The 15706-nt window shown below is 37.2% G+C and overlaps 1 protein-coding gene across 2 annotated transcripts in view; it reads right to left on the bottom strand.

The window, feature by feature from the left end:
- Positions 1–1516: 1516 nt before the first annotated feature.
- The window catches only part of Malt1 (MALT1 paracaspase), a 75513-nt gene continuing 61323 nt past the window's right edge, over positions 1517–15706 (bottom strand). For both annotated transcript variants that reach the window (XM_021239240.2, XM_021239239.2), the window contains 4 exons: positions 14447–14596; positions 10658–10815; positions 9123–9248; positions 1517–7840 (listed from right to left, as the gene is read on the bottom strand). In XM_021239240.2, the coding sequence (XP_021094899.2) occupies positions 7400–7840; positions 9123–9248; positions 10658–10815; positions 14447–14596 (875 nt within the window). In that variant the 3' untranslated portion in view covers positions 1517–7399. The remainder of the gene's footprint in view (positions 7841–9122; positions 9249–10657; positions 10816–14446; positions 14597–15706) is intronic.

Genomic DNA, 15706 nt, shown 5'->3' on the forward strand with positions numbered 1-15706 from the left:
AAAATGTGGGGTTTTTTTTATAAAATGGAGTACTACTCAGCCATAAAAAATGAGAAATTAGAGACATTTATAGCTAAGTGGATGCACATTGAGGTGATACTCTTTAAGTGAAATAAATAGGACACACATGTATAAATACCGAATAGTTTCTCTGGTGTGGGAAACTGAAAGTGTAAATAAGGACTAAAATGTATAATAGGTAATGTGAAATAGGAAGAAAAGGGGCAAAGGGGAAGGAAGTGGGAGGGCTAGGGGAAAGGATAGAAGGGAGTGGGATTAATATGAGAAAATGGAAAAATAGGAACAAAATCTTTGTAAATAGGGAGGAATGGAGGGGTTGAAGGGAGGGCTGGGCAAGGGTGAAAAATAAGAACCAAGAGAGATTATGTAAAGGTGCAAATTTTCAATGATGAATGTCATTATATTGTATACCGAAAATGTACCAATGATTACAGTGAATAATCAATAATCCAAAATAGGAAGAAAAGGTCCAAAGGGGTAGGGGTAGTGGAAGAGGGAGGGGAAAGGAAAGAAGGGAAAGGAAAAATGATGAGAAATGGAAAAAATGGAAAGAAAGTCTTTGTAAATAGGGAAGGGTGGAGGGGGTGAAGGGAGGGCTAGGAATGGGGAAAAAATAAGAACCAAGATGCATTATGCAAAGGTACAATTCCCAATGCGAAATGTAATTGTGTTGTATACCTACAATGTACCAATAAAAGAATTTGATACAGTGCAAAAAAAAATCATTAAGTTGTCTAGGTTGGTGCTTGAACTCGCTATTGTCAGCCACTCAGGATGCTGGGATTACAGGTGTGTACCACCATGTGCTTCTGTTCTATTCTATTCATTATTTATTGATTGGTTCTTTTGAGACAGGGTCTTTCTATGTGGTTCAGGCTGGTCTCAAACTTGTGGCAATCTTTGTGCCTCAGCCTTCTGAGTACTGGGGATTACAGGCATGTGCCACTACACCCAGAGCTCCAACTGTAATGTATTTTAGAAGACATGTGTTGCCAATACTATGACAGTACTATATGGGAAGTATGCTGGTAAAAAATAGTCTTATTGTATAGGTATGGTTTTGAGGATGCCAGATTTGAAGAATATGGATTCTTTTCAGAAAGTTGGTGGTTTATAGGGATAGTCTTTGATTTTTTGTTTTTTGTAATGGGGATCGAACTCAGGACCTTGCACTAGTGAGGCAGGTGCGGTGCCACTGAGCTAAATCCCCAGCCTTTTTACTTTTTGTAGAGACAGGGTATTGCTATGTAGCCCAGGGTGGCCTCAAACTTTCGGGAATCCTCTTGCCTCTGCTTCCCAAGGGCTGGGATTACAGGCGTGGGCCACCACTTTATAGGGATGGTCTTGGTACAACCAGTTCTGTAAAGTATAAGCCCTCTGATGTTATTTCATCACAGTAATAGAAGCATGGATAAGTAAAACATTTCGGGTTACAGGATTAGTAACTACTGAAGCCTTGAATTGCCTCAATTCTCTCAGTAAAGCCGAACTCGTGTCTGATGCCGAAATATTTTTATTGCATGAAATAAAGATGAAAAAGATGATTAGCATATCTATACAACATTCTCATGTTCTGGGTATGTTTTTCTTTACTAACATTTTATTAATATGGCATGTCACATAAAGGAGCAAAAAAGTAAAAAACAAACAAACCCCCAAAAACAAAAAACCAGGGCTGGTGGTGTGGCTCAGTGCTAAAGCAGGTACCTAGCATGCAGGAGGCCCTGGGTTCAACTGCCAGCCCTGAAAAAAAATTTAGTTGGGCCTACATAAAATTCATGGTATCAAACTATGATTTTTTTTTTAATACAGACGATTGAGCCCAGAGCTGCAACAATGCTAAGCATACCCACCACTGAGCTACACCTCCAGGGACTCACACTGAATTTGGACGTCAATGTCAATCAGAGAAACAGGATGGAATAATGCACAAAGGAATGTATAAATGCTGAGTACTGACATCGGTTGACAGATAAAAATACGATAGGATAATACTAGTATCTGGGTATGCTCAAATAGAACTTAAGACTTAAAAACACCTTAAAAGTAAAAATCAGATTTCATTCTCATATTAATCATGTGTGTCTCATATCAATCCATATGTGTGTCAATGATATAAACTCTGGCTAGCTGATTGCATTTCTTGAACCTGAGAAGTAAAAAAAATTGTGACTACTGAAAAGGCCACCTCATGGTTTTCTGTGAAAGTCACCGATGTGAAAAGCATTAAACAGTGGAGCTACAGGAAGAAGGCAATGTCCAAATGCACTTTTCTGTGTCAGTATTCTTTGTGTGTGCGGTTTTTTGAGACAGGGTCTATGTAGCCCAGGCTGGCCTTGAACTCATGGCGATCCTCCTGCCTCATCCTGTGTCAGTAGTCTTTAAAAATTTTCTTTCCTAAGGCTTACCCTCTCTTATTTCACCTGTTCATCACTGTATCGGTAACAGTTCAATGTTTGATACTCAAATCTCATGTGCTGAGATGTGTTCTTTTATTAGAAAGCATGTGACTTCTTTTTTCTTTTTCCAGTACTGGGGAATCAAACTCAGGACCTTGTGCTACATCCCTGAAAGCATGTTAATTTATAATTGCTACTTTAAAAATATTTTTATCTACCTTCCAGAAAATATCTTTTTTTCCAGCATCAAATATTTGTTTTGGGTCTAGGTGAATCTTTAATTGCTCAAGTACTTCCACTATTTTAAACTCTCTTAATTTTTCTCTCTCACATTCTAATTGGTATTGACAAGTTATCTTTCCCAAATTCCAACCCTATCATCTCAATATTATAAAGCAAATGACATATATAAGTAAAATAAAAACATGGCTGACAAAAAGTGTACCTTTTCTTAGTTGTATTAAAATAGTAAGTACAATACATGCTTATATTTAAAAAAAATGCAAATAGGAAGGTATAACATGAAACGTAAAATTTCCTTTACTCTACCTTCCAGTGCTCTTCCACCATGGAGGACACTAGCTGTACGTGGCTGTTTACATCAAAAACTTCCAGGAGACACTAGCTATGTTGCAACTGCACAACCACACGTGGGGGCCGGGGGTGTCACACTGGGCACACAGATACAGAACATTTCGTCATCAGAAACTTCACCCAATGGTGCTGCTCTATGGTAACCACAATTAAGTAATGCAAATATCTATCTTATTACGCTGAGTTCTTTACAAGTCTCTTACCAGATATATAATTTTTTCAAAAACATTTCTGTCACTCTAAGGGCTGTCTTTTCATTTTTTTTTTGGTACCAGGGATCAAATTTGGGTCATTCTGCTTGCGAGGCAGGCAGCAGAAACACTGAGCTAAATCCCCAGCCCTCTTTTCATTTTTTTAACGGTGCCATTAAATTACAAGTTAAACCTGATAGTCCCATTCCATCTCTTTTCCTTGTTGCTTGTGATTTTGGTGTTGTATCCAAGAAACTTACTTAGCTCAAGGTCACAAAGATTTACTTCTGTTTTCTTCTAAAAGTTTTAGCTTTTATAAAGTCTGCGACCCACTTTGAGATTTATCGGTAGTATTACGAGAGTACTTTTGCATGTAACTACTACTAGCTGTCACATCTCTTTCCTCTCTGAATGGTACTGGCATCTTGTTGAAAGTCAGAAAAGTATAGGGCTTTTTTTTCTGGATTCTCAGTTCTATACCTATGTCTACCCATATACCTACATTGTCTTGATTATTGTAGCTTTTTAAGTTTTGAAATTGATGAGACAAAGTCTTCCCATCTTGTTTTTCAAATTTTGGGTGGGGGCTTTTCTGGGTCCTTATATTTCCTTATAAATTTTATTATTAACCTGCCAATTTCTGTAAGAAATCTGGCTGGGATTTTGACAGGAATTATGGTCAATTAGTAAATGAACTTGGGAAGAATTGTCATATTAATATCGTGCTTCAATCCATGAAAATGGACGTCCTTCCATTTATTCATATCTTATTTGTTACAATAATTTTTTTTTGGTACCAGGGATCAAACTCAGAACTTTGCACTTGCGAGGCAGGTGGCAGAACCACTGAGCTAAATCCCCAGCCCTACAACAATGTTTTATACTTCTGGATGCTATTATGAATAGAATTTTGGAGCTGGGAGTGGTGGTGCATGCCAGTAATCCCAGCACTAGGGAGGCTGAGGCAGGAGGATTGCCCAAAGTTTGAGGCCAGCTTGGGCTACATAGTGAGCTCAAGTATAGCCTGAACCTACAGAGCAAGACTGTCTCAAAAAAATTTTTTTTGAATGTTCTTTTAGTATACAAACAATACTGATGTTGATCTTGTATCCCACAACCTGCTGAGCTTGTTTTTAAATGAATTCCCTATAATTTTCACATACAGTGTCATCTGTGAATATATACACAGTTATCACTCATCCAACGTCCTGTGAAGTGTTTCAGATTCTGGATTATTTGCATATACATGAGACACACTGGGGATGGGACTCAAACTTGGAATTATTTGCTTTTACATGTACTTGGTATACATAGCCTGAAGGCTAATTTTATGCAACAGTTTTAGTGTCTCTTTGACTGTGACCTCCTATATGAGATCAGGTATGGAATTTTCCAGTTGTGATACCATGTAAGCACAGAATTAGGAGTGTTCAACCTATAGTTTTGTTTCTTTTCCAATACACACGGCTTTTATTTATTTTTTAAGCCCTGGCTAAAACCTCAAGTATAATGCTGAACAGAAGTGGTTAGGGTGAATATCTTTCCCCCTCCCCACTTGTCTTTTATGCTCTTCATTTTGGCAGATTTGCAGAAGTATATAACGTATTCTGATCACCCCCCACCTACCCCTCTTTACCTGCCTTTTCCCTAGTGTCATTTTTGGTCTTATTCCTGATCTTTTTTTTTTTTTTTTTTTGGTACCGGGGATCGAACTTGGGTCCTTGTGCTTGTGCAGCAGGTGGCGAAACCACTGAGCTAAATCCCCAGCCTTATTCCTGATCTTAAGAGCAAAAACATTCAGCACTCAGTCTGCCCCCATTATGACCCTCAGTGTGGGTTTTTTTGTGGATGATGTAATATGCTGAGGAAGGTCCCTTTTATTACTAGTTTAATGTTGTTACCATGAAAGGGTGGATTTTATCAATTTTTTTTGCATCTACTAAGCAATCTATGTGGGTTTTGTCCATTATTATTGTGGTATAGTTGCAACTACACTATTTACAATTATGTAAATATGAATTTACAAACTTATTAAAATTACACCCCCACCAGGACTTGTGGAACTTTTGTAGTGATTTGTGGACACGTACAGACCAGTGAAAAATCTGAATCACCCAATACACATGTTCCAAGCAATGCCGAACACAGCAATGCCAAACTCCTTGCTCCAGCTCTCACAGAGATGACAGGGGAAGGTGATGATGGAGGAAGAGGGAAGGGGGAAGGCGCAGTTCGGTGCAAGAAGCTCTGGCTCTGGGGCAAGTTGGACAGGGTTTAAATTCCAGCCTCAGGCACATCACTGAATGCCTGTAAACCTCATTTTCACTTCTGTAAAATAAAGAAAACGCCAGAATCTGCCAGGATGAATTGTTACTAGGACTCTGAGACAGAGGTGTTCATGCACAAGTGCATATATGCACACCCATCCCTAGGAGCAACGACTCCATATTCACTCGCTCAGTGTTCGTGGGACTTTAGAGAACATTAATGAGAACTGAGTGTATACCAGTTTAAATGACTTTTGGATGCTAAACCAATCTTTTAATTTCTGGGAAAAATGTCACTAGATCATTGTATATAAACCTTTTCCCATATTGCTGGATTCAGTTTGCCTGTACTTTGTTAATGATTTTTACAGGATATTGGTCTATGGTTTTCCTATGGTCCCCCCACCCCTTTTGAGAAAAGGTCTCCCTATGTAGTCCAGGTTTGTCTTGAACTCACTATGTAGCTTGGGCTGGCCTCAAATTCCCAATCTTCTTGCCTTAGCTCCCAGGGGCTAGGATTATAGCTATAGCTTTCTTGTCTAACTTTGGTGTCAGGGGAACAATGAGCTCACAGGATGAGTTGGGAAGTATACCTTCCTCTTTTGGGGAGAATTTGCTAAGAGCTGGTATAATTTTAATGTCTGGTAGAATTTAGTGGTAGAGCATCTGGGCCTGGGATTTTCTTTTGGGGCTTTAAAAATTACTAACTCAATCTCTTCCTTTTCTATGGGTCACTGCCTTTCCACACCTATGTGCCCTGGGATTGAACCTAGGGACTTCATACTGAGCCCCTTTGTATTTTGAGACAGGGTCTCACTAAGTCACTAAGTTGCCCATGCTGGGCTCAAACTTGCTATTCTCTGGCCTCAAGACTCTTAGAGTCCTGGGACTATGGGCATGTGCCACCAAGCCCAGCTTTCCAGTTGCCCTTTAAACTTGCTTTTAGCAAGGACCAAATATGATAAGGATATTACCTCCTAAGCCCATTTAAAGTTACTAATTCAATTATTTCCCGTTTTACTGCCACTTGTCTTTTAAGTCTGCTTTTAGGTAGAACCACAAGTGATAAGAATTTTCTCTCTTAAGACCTGTAAAATTCAAGAAGGAAATACATGTTATCAAGGAAGACACTTTCAATGTCTGGAAGATTCAAATAAGCAGCTACCCAAACTATCCAGTTACATCTCTATTTTTAACCTCTGCTGTCTAGCTTTAACATAGACAAATATTTCATCATCTCTCATGTGCTTTCATGACTCACAAACAAGAAATGTAAGCCTGTTCTGCATAAGATTTGTATACAAACCTCTTAACTGACACTTGCACCGAAGTCTTAGAATCACAAATCAAGGCCTGTACATTACTCAAGATAATACAGATATGCATTTCCCTCTTTCCTTCCTGTCAAAAATAAAATTGTGTCTTAGAACCCATTAAGAAGGTAGTATGTAGTGGAAAAATTACTAGAATAGAATTCTAGAGGTCTCAGTCCTGTGCCAACTCTAACTTAGACAAGAGGACTCAATCTGTTTCAATAAAACTAGGTTAGGCCTGATGATCAACAGGATTTCTTCTGGTATTAAAAGTACAATGATTTACTTATTCTACAGTAACGCTATTCCCACTCCTCTCACTTCAGAGTAGGCAAAATAAAAATATTTTTGTTATGTACACCTATATACATACATCCATACTTCATTCTCACAGAACAAAGCATTAAATTAACAAGTCCAAAAAATGAAAAAAAAAAAAGGCAAGAGGAAGTCTGTGGTTAAATAACGTAATTCCATTATCTCACAGCCTATGAAACAGTTGTTACCAATTTTCTCTTCATATATACTTACTTGACTTTTCACAGTGCCTCATTTTATATAAGTACTATTTCATGTGAGGCATCTAATAATTATGCGGATCTTTAAAAACAAGGTCACTTTTCAGAAATCCTGAGCCCATCAGAGAAACTGAATGGCATTTCATCGGTTGTCTCCACTGGCATGTTACTCCTAGCAAGCCCACAGGAAAAATGATGGGTGTGATAACTTGAAATAAATGCATTAGGAGTCCGGCTGCAATGACATCTGTCGGATGGCATAACGCTCTCGGAATTACCAAGATGTGAATGGTAGACACCATGGAATGAGTCCTGAGATGAAGGATAATGCCCTGTTCCCCCAGAGGCAGGTGTGGAGCTGTGGTATGGCCCGTCAGACATCAGGCATGTCTGATAGCAAGTGTTCCTGCCCAGACTTCGGTGCATGTCTAACTTAGCAATGAGAGGCTTCCCAACATTCACTTCCTGTTTCTCTTCCACAGTGTCCTCCAGTCCTGAGTACTGATATGATAAACACACTGTAAAGATCAGATGTTCCTGAAAAGCAAAAGAAATGAGGTTCATCATTTTTATCAACAGTGAAAACATATCAGTCTTAAGATTTCATTTCTATAACACACTAACAGAAACCTACTCAGCCCTGTTTCCTAGGCTCAAAATCCTCAAGGCATCCTTCCCCAACCCCCTAAATGGAGAAAGGCCAGCTACAACTGGCTTCCTTTTCTTTCATTCAATACTTAGGAGCTGAGCAGAATTCCAGTTCTTACTTTGGTAACTAGTCAAAATTACACAGATCTTATGTCACATTTCCGGTACCTTATCTTTCCCTATTACTGGAGATGGGAATTGTCCTTTAATGTAAAAATGATGTATATGTACCAATTCCCCAAGATGAATGTAATTATTATGTCTTGCAACATATACTGATAAAAAATAATTTGGTTTTAGACCTATATCAAAATGTAAGCTGTTTAAAAATATTATTAATAATCCAGAATCATAAGAGAAAAATATAGCTGAATCAGGTAACAGGCTACATCTTCAAGAGATGACTTTAAGTAGACTGGGTGTGAACAGGTGACAGTAGGTGTATGTTTGCTGTCTTCACATAACTGGCAAGTGCCCATTCCATTCCCCAAGTTTTGCCTGAGACATATTATGGTATTCAGCTAGGAATAGATTAAATACTCAATTTTTGCAAGGACATGCTTTTATTAGAAAGCTTAACCATGTAAAGCTAGCTTCTCATTTGTAAGTCAAGTAGAAATGAAAGAGATTAAAAAGATATTCCAATTCTAATTTATATGTTTTATAGAAAGACACAGAACAAGAAGTCATTATTTCAAAGTGCTAAGATATTTAGAGGTAGAATATGCTCTATGTTGCTAACTTCTCAACTGTATGGAGAGTAAGCACATGGATGTTCACACAAAAATCCTCAGACCTCTGGCAAGGATAGAACACAGTGGGATCTTGTTCCATGAGCTTAATTCGTTCCATGATTCTGGAAAAGATGGCCACGTTTGAGTTCATGTTTTTGTGGCAAAGATGGCTATGGTTGCATTCGTCACCCAATCCAGAGTTAGCAAACAAAAGCAAAATTTTGTCAAATGCTTCTTTTTGTGAACCAAATTGTTTGCAAACAAAAGTGTTTGTGAACTGAGGCACCACTGTGTAATATGAAAAGTCACTAAGAAGATCCACTAGATTGGTTATCTCTACTTCAATATCCAAAAAATCAGCATATTTATGAACTATGCTAGAGAATTTTGAGTTTCAGGGAGCTTTTTATTAGTAACTATAAACAGGAAAAAGTCACCTTTAATTTTTGCAGGGAGCTGAGTCTTGTGTAGAGGCAGTGCTTGGGCAGCTCCTTTGATACTAAGTAGCTGCCAGTTTCCTCCGGAGTCCCTTTATTTGCATCTTTTGGGTCAATATCTAGGTCCTGTGGGAAAAAAATATGAATGTTATAATGAAATCACTGAAACTTACAATATAGTTTATGGTATTAAAACATCCAGACAAGTATAACTCTTTCAAGAATTTGGCTTGAGTAGGCAGACCCTTATCCAGGACTAAAGAAACAATGAAAACAATGTTCTATGGTTATACGAATTTGAGATTCTGCACAAGTATTTTTAAAAAGTAAAGTTAGTAAGGCACAGTGGCGCACACTTGTAATCTCAGCTACTTGGGAGGCTGAGGCAGGAAGATTTCAAGTTCAAGGCCAGCCTGGGCAAGACTGTTTCAAAATAAAAAATAAAAAGGGCTAGTGCTGACACCCTGGTTTTAATCCTTAGTAACACACACACACGCACAGAGTAGGCTCTGAAAGGACAGTTTCTTTCAAATTATTTCTCTAAACACATCTTACCATACTCAAGCTTCCTTTTCAGTAGAGAGAACCCCACTAGTGCTTGCCCCCTGGATTCTCTCCCTCTTTCCCATCACTTTGGGAAGATGCAGGGGATTCATACGTTTAGAATAACTAGGACAAATAAATGATGCCTTTTTTGTTCATAGGTGAAGGATAGGAGACGCTCTGCTGCTCACAGGAAGCCCATGCTCTACCTAGGCCCAGCACCAGGGAGGCCAACCCTGTGATGGGCACTAATTCTGAAGTTCTGTGCAACATCATCTGCTCTCACATGAGGCAATGGCCTCCATATAGCCTACACAAGTAATAAAAACATTTTTTATTTGTTTCTCCTTGCTTATTTCTCAATCTCTCTCATCTATGGCAGGAAAAAGGGGAACTGTTTATTTAGAACAACAAAAATAAATATTGTAACTAAATGTTTGGAAAGAACAGAACTAGAATTCTATTCTTCCAACATACTAATACTATCATAACTTTACAAGTCTTGTGCTGTTCCAATAAGATACTGGAAATATTCTTCACTTATGTATAGCATATTTTATTCTTTCACATGATATTCTTTTTAGGATATGAGAAATTAAAGGCATCCTTTCTGAGTGAACTCAGACATTTCCAAATTTGACAAACTTAAAGTATTTTGGCAATTATTAAACACTATGGCAAGTACAAATAAACATACGAATAAACTCATATAAATATATTTTCTTCATATTTACCATCAGATTTAAGGTTTTTTTTGGTACCAGGGACTGAACTCAGGACCCTGGGCTTGCGAGGCAGGTGCGGTGCCACTGAGCTAAATCCCCAGCCGTTAAGTTTTTAAAGTTTAGTCTTGAGGTGTTTTTTGGGGGGTAGTGGTGGGGTTTGAACCCAGGGCCTCACACATGCTACCACTGAGCTACATCCTCAGCTCAAAAGTTTACTCTTTAATAGTAAGAATAGATCACTGTAATTTAAATAAAAAAGAGACTTACAAGTGGAAAATCAGTAACATAGGCATCACACATTATTATCTCAGGTGGTTTATGGACTATACTTGTATAGATTATCATGACGTTGGAAAACTCAGCTGCAAATCCTAATTGAATCTGAACACCACATTGAAATTTAAGACACATGCTTTCCGGAAGTTCTGGAAAAAAAAAACCCCAGTAAGAACAACTTAGAAAACATTATTTAAAGAGTGCTAAGCTTTCTGATAAATAGCAAATATCTTATATAGGGCAGAATATAGTTAAGAGTATTTTCTTGTACTTAAAAATATTACATAACCATTATTTTTTAAAACATACACACAATAAAACAAAATTACTCTGTTGGCCAACCCAATCAAATTTTTCATTTACTACAGTTCATCCATCTGTATATATAATTTTCACAGTGGTAATTAAAAGTATACATATAATTGCAGATATATTTTAACTGATGCTTTACTTTTCACGATAAGATGTTTTTCAGTCCTGGACATGGAACCCAGGGTTATTGCATGTTGGGCAAATGCTCTACAATGGAGCTACACCCTAGCACCACGACAAGAACTTTTTTTTTAAGACGAGAAAAACTGGGAGGGAGGAGGGAGAAGAGGTGTAGAGGTGAAGCTTCCTCGGCCACACCCTTCCCCATGTCATTTCTGCCTGGGAGCCAGCTGTCCATGGACTGAAACCTCCAAAACTGGGAGCAGAAATCAATCTTTTCTCCTGTTAGCTGTGTTTGTCAGGTATTTTTGTCCCAGCAACAGAAAGGTGATGAATACAAACATACAGCAAAGAAAGATGTTAGTGCCATGTGGATATGCCCAGAGAATCAATGGAACAGAACAGAAGATGCAGAAACAACTCCAAGCACACTCAGCTATCTTATCGTTGACAAAGGCAGCAAACATCTTCACTGGAAGAAAAATAGCCTCTTTAAAAAATGGCGCTGGGAAAACTGGCTTTTCACATGCTGAAGATTAAACCTAGACCCATATCTCTCACCATGTCCTAAACTAAAATCAAAATGGATCAAAGATCTAAATATAAAAATAGAAAACACTAAATCGGCTGGAAGATAGAATAGGTAAACTCTGGAAGACATGGGTGTAGACAAAAATTTTATGAACAAAACCCTGACCACACAGAAAATATTAAAAAGAATCAACAACTAGGATCACATCAAATTAAAAAGCTTTTGCACAGCGAAAGAAACCACCAACAGAGTGAAGAGACAACCCACAGTGTGGGAAAAAATTTTGTCAGTTACTCCTCAGACAAAGGACTACCATCTGGAATATATGAAGAACTCAAAAAAATTGGACCTCCAAATTTAAAGACCCAATCCAAAAATAGGTATCTGAAATGAATAGACACTTCTGCGATGAAGTAAATAAATATATGAAAAAATGTTCAACATCATTTGAGAAATGCAAATTAAAACAACGAGACTCCAGAAAGAATGGCTACCATCAAGAAATCAATAACGAATGCTGGTGGGGCTGTGGGGAAAAGGAACCCTTCTCTGCTGTTGGTGGGAGTGTAAACTGGTTCAACCTATATGGAAATCAGTATGGAGATTCCTCAAAAAACTAAAAGTAGACATTCCATTTGACCCAGCTATTCCCCTTCTAGGCATCTTCCTGAAAGAGTTAAAAGCATCATACCACAGTGATATAACACACCCATGTTTATAGTAGCATAATGTATATAACAGCTAAATCTTGGAAACAGCCCATCTGCCCATCAATAAATGAATAAATAAAGATGTGGTATTTATATACAGTGGAGTACTACTCTGCCATAAAGAAGCATAAACTTGAGTCATTAGTGGTTAAATGGATGCACCTCAAGGCCATAATTTAAAGTGAAACAAATAAAACACATAAGCTTAAATATCACATTATTTCTCTTGTGTGAGAAACTAAGGGTAAACAAGGAACAAAAAGGAGGACAGATGTTGGGAAGTAGGAAGAACATGTTCAAATGGAAAAGGGAACAAGGAGGGGGGAGAGGGAAGGGAAGGAAGGGAAAAAGGATTTAAAAACAAGGAAAAAATGGAAACAAAGCTGTAAATGGGGAGGGGAAGAGGTTAAAGGAGGGGGGGAATGGGAAAAAAGAATTAAGATATATATTATGTACGGGTACAAATTCCCTATGATAAATGTGAGCACCATGTACGGCAAATATGGAATAAAAAATAGTAAAAAAAAAAAAGAGTAGGAAAAATTTATTGGGAGAAAGATAGCTTCTGCCTAAGAGAGACAGAAGGAGGACCAGAAAGTGGCTTGGCCACTCACTCCACGTTTCAAAGATGTTTTATAATGACAAGAATTTTTGATCAAACATATTATCACTATAGTTCTTGTTACCTTTAATTATTCTTCTACTCTTGAATATCTATAATATTTCTGGTTTTATCATGTTCTATCATAGTTAATATGTCATATATTTCATGCTTTAGCATTGCTGAAGATAGCTATTTGATGGTTCTTTAGATATAGGACAACTCGTTTTCAATTTAGATGTAAATGAGGTTTTATTAATTTTGAAAATGTTTGATGGACTAAACTACACTAAGAATTTTCTTTAGTAACTACATTTGCCATTTTCTACATTTCTTCTTAATTATTAATCTAACTGTGAGGACTGCTGAACTTACAGCACTTGCTTATTCACTGATGGAAGAGTCTTAATGTCTTTTCTTATTTTTATGAATTCTTCACTATGTAAAACATCTATTAGGTTTATTACAAATACCTTCTACATGAGCTTTTATTTTAATTTTACAAAAGGTGTTGCTTACTGTTGATCTTTACCATTGTAATTTTGTTCCTATTGTCATTTACTTTTCTTGTGGATAAGAAATTCAATTTCAATTACTTATGCAATTATCTACAACATCAAGATAATATATTTCTAACACTTTATGTTTCAAAGTGCTCTAATGTTAATTTAACAGGTATACCTTAAAAAGCAAAAAATATTATGAAAAGAAAGATATTTTATAGTGGTTCAATAAATATAATTATTTTCCAATGATCTCTAGTAAGAGATTCATAGAGTATTTAGGACTCAAAGAAAATCCTAAATATTTCAGTCAATATTTTCATTAAATCAGAATTACAAAATTTCTGGGATGGGGATTTAGCTCAGTGGTTCCACCACCTGCCTTGCAAGTACAAGGTCCTGAGTTTTATCCCTGGTACCAAAAAAAAAAGAATTACCAAATTTCCGAAAGGTAATTAAGCTACGATCATTTTTTCTTTGTCACCCCTCCCACTGATCTAGTGTCACAGAGAGGATGCCATCGGTATTTAAGAGCCATTCTTGTTTCTCAGGTGGACTTCATGTGATCTCACCAACTTATGCAGTGGGGACTATGGCTTATCCACAATTTATAGACAACACGTTTCTCTGGCTGTAGAGACTGGGTGAAAATCTAGGCCTGTTTGACTCTGGACAGCTGCATAGAAGTTAAAGACCATATATTAGACAGATACAAAATTAACTCATTTTAAAAACAGAATTAAACATGATCATTTAAATTTTATCTATAATAAAAACAATGGGCTAAATAACTCTATCTCTAACATCAAATAAGTCAGTGCAATGTCTATAATTAAATGTGCAATGTCTATAATTAAACCATTTGTTTACTTTTACATTTGCCTATTGGGCCAACTTGTTCAGTATAAAATTTGGAAGAAAGTCTTGAGTAAGAAGAAAAAATTTTATGATTTAAAAATACATATGAGAGGAAGATCTCGTAAGAAACAGACTTTACCATACCATGAGCCTTGGCCCACTGCAGATTCCGCACCAGAGACTCTGCAGAAGAAGCTGTCCCTTGAATCGGATCAGTGAGTGCTCTCTTTTCAGACAAACTGCTTCGAATCTCCAGAGCCTGTTTACCTTTGGTAAGGTGACATTTGCCCATATCTAAAAAATAAGCAAATATTATTTTTAAGACCACCAATCCTTTTGTTATATTTTAAACATTCAGGTCAAAAACTTTCTGAGAAATCAGGTTTTATTTTCAACATCATCCATTCACTCAACAAACATTTTGCTGAGCACCTATATGTGTCAGGCACAGTTCAAGGTGTTGGGGATATAATAGTGAGCAAATATAACTAGACTAGTTCTAAAAAGCTGGAAATGCATTTCTTTTCTAAAAGAGCAACCATGACCATTTTATGTCCTTACTCTCTTGAGAAGTACATTCTGTTAGAAAAACAGAGGACGACAGGGCCTGGGTTTTAGCTCAGTGGTGCCGCCGCCTGCCTCGCAAGGCCAAGATCCCGAGTTCAATCCCTGGTACCAAAAAAACAAAAAACAAAAACCAGAGGACTATATATATATGATAAAAGTTACAATAAAAGCCACAGCCAAATTTACTTGATACTTTTATTTTTTTGATGTGGTACTGGGACTCCTGGATAGAGCAAGGACTCTACCACTGAGCTATTTTACCAGCACTTAAAAAATTTTTGTTTTTGAGAAAGGTCCTGCCAAGTTGCCCAGGCTGGCTTTGAACTTATGATCCTACTGGCTCAGTCTTCTGAGTATCTGTGATACGGGTGTACAGCACTGTGCCCCAGCTTACCTAAGATATCATTATTGCTAAAAATAGGAAATGAAGAGTGGGGATTTAGCTCACTGGTGCCGCGCCTGCCTCATAAGTGCAAGATCCTAAATTCAATCCCCAGTGCCAAAAAAAAAAAAGGTAAATGTGTCGAAACTACCTATCTGGCCAAAGTACCGTAATTCCCTTCCCATAATCCCCTGCTCAAAGTAACCATTACCCAGTGTGGTGTGCATACTCACATGCATATTTTAATTTTTATTCATGTGTAAGTATTTGTGAGTAACACGCGCCATTTGCCATCTTAGGTTTTGAATTTAACAAAAATGTTACATTATAAACATGTTTTATAATGTGTTTTTATTTAAAATGTTTTAGATACAGATTTTTGTATACTGATAAACATCAATTTAGATTTAAAACTATCAGATATTTGTATGAATAAATTAGTTTACCTTAGGTCT

The sequence above is a fragment of the Heterocephalus glaber genome, unplaced genomic scaffold (genome assembly GCF_053883595.1).
Source record: "Heterocephalus glaber isolate CG9 unplaced genomic scaffold, H.glaber_assembly_v1.0 deba00000331, whole genome shotgun sequence".
Taxonomy (NCBI): Eukaryota; Metazoa; Chordata; class Mammalia; order Rodentia; family Bathyergidae; genus Heterocephalus; species Heterocephalus glaber.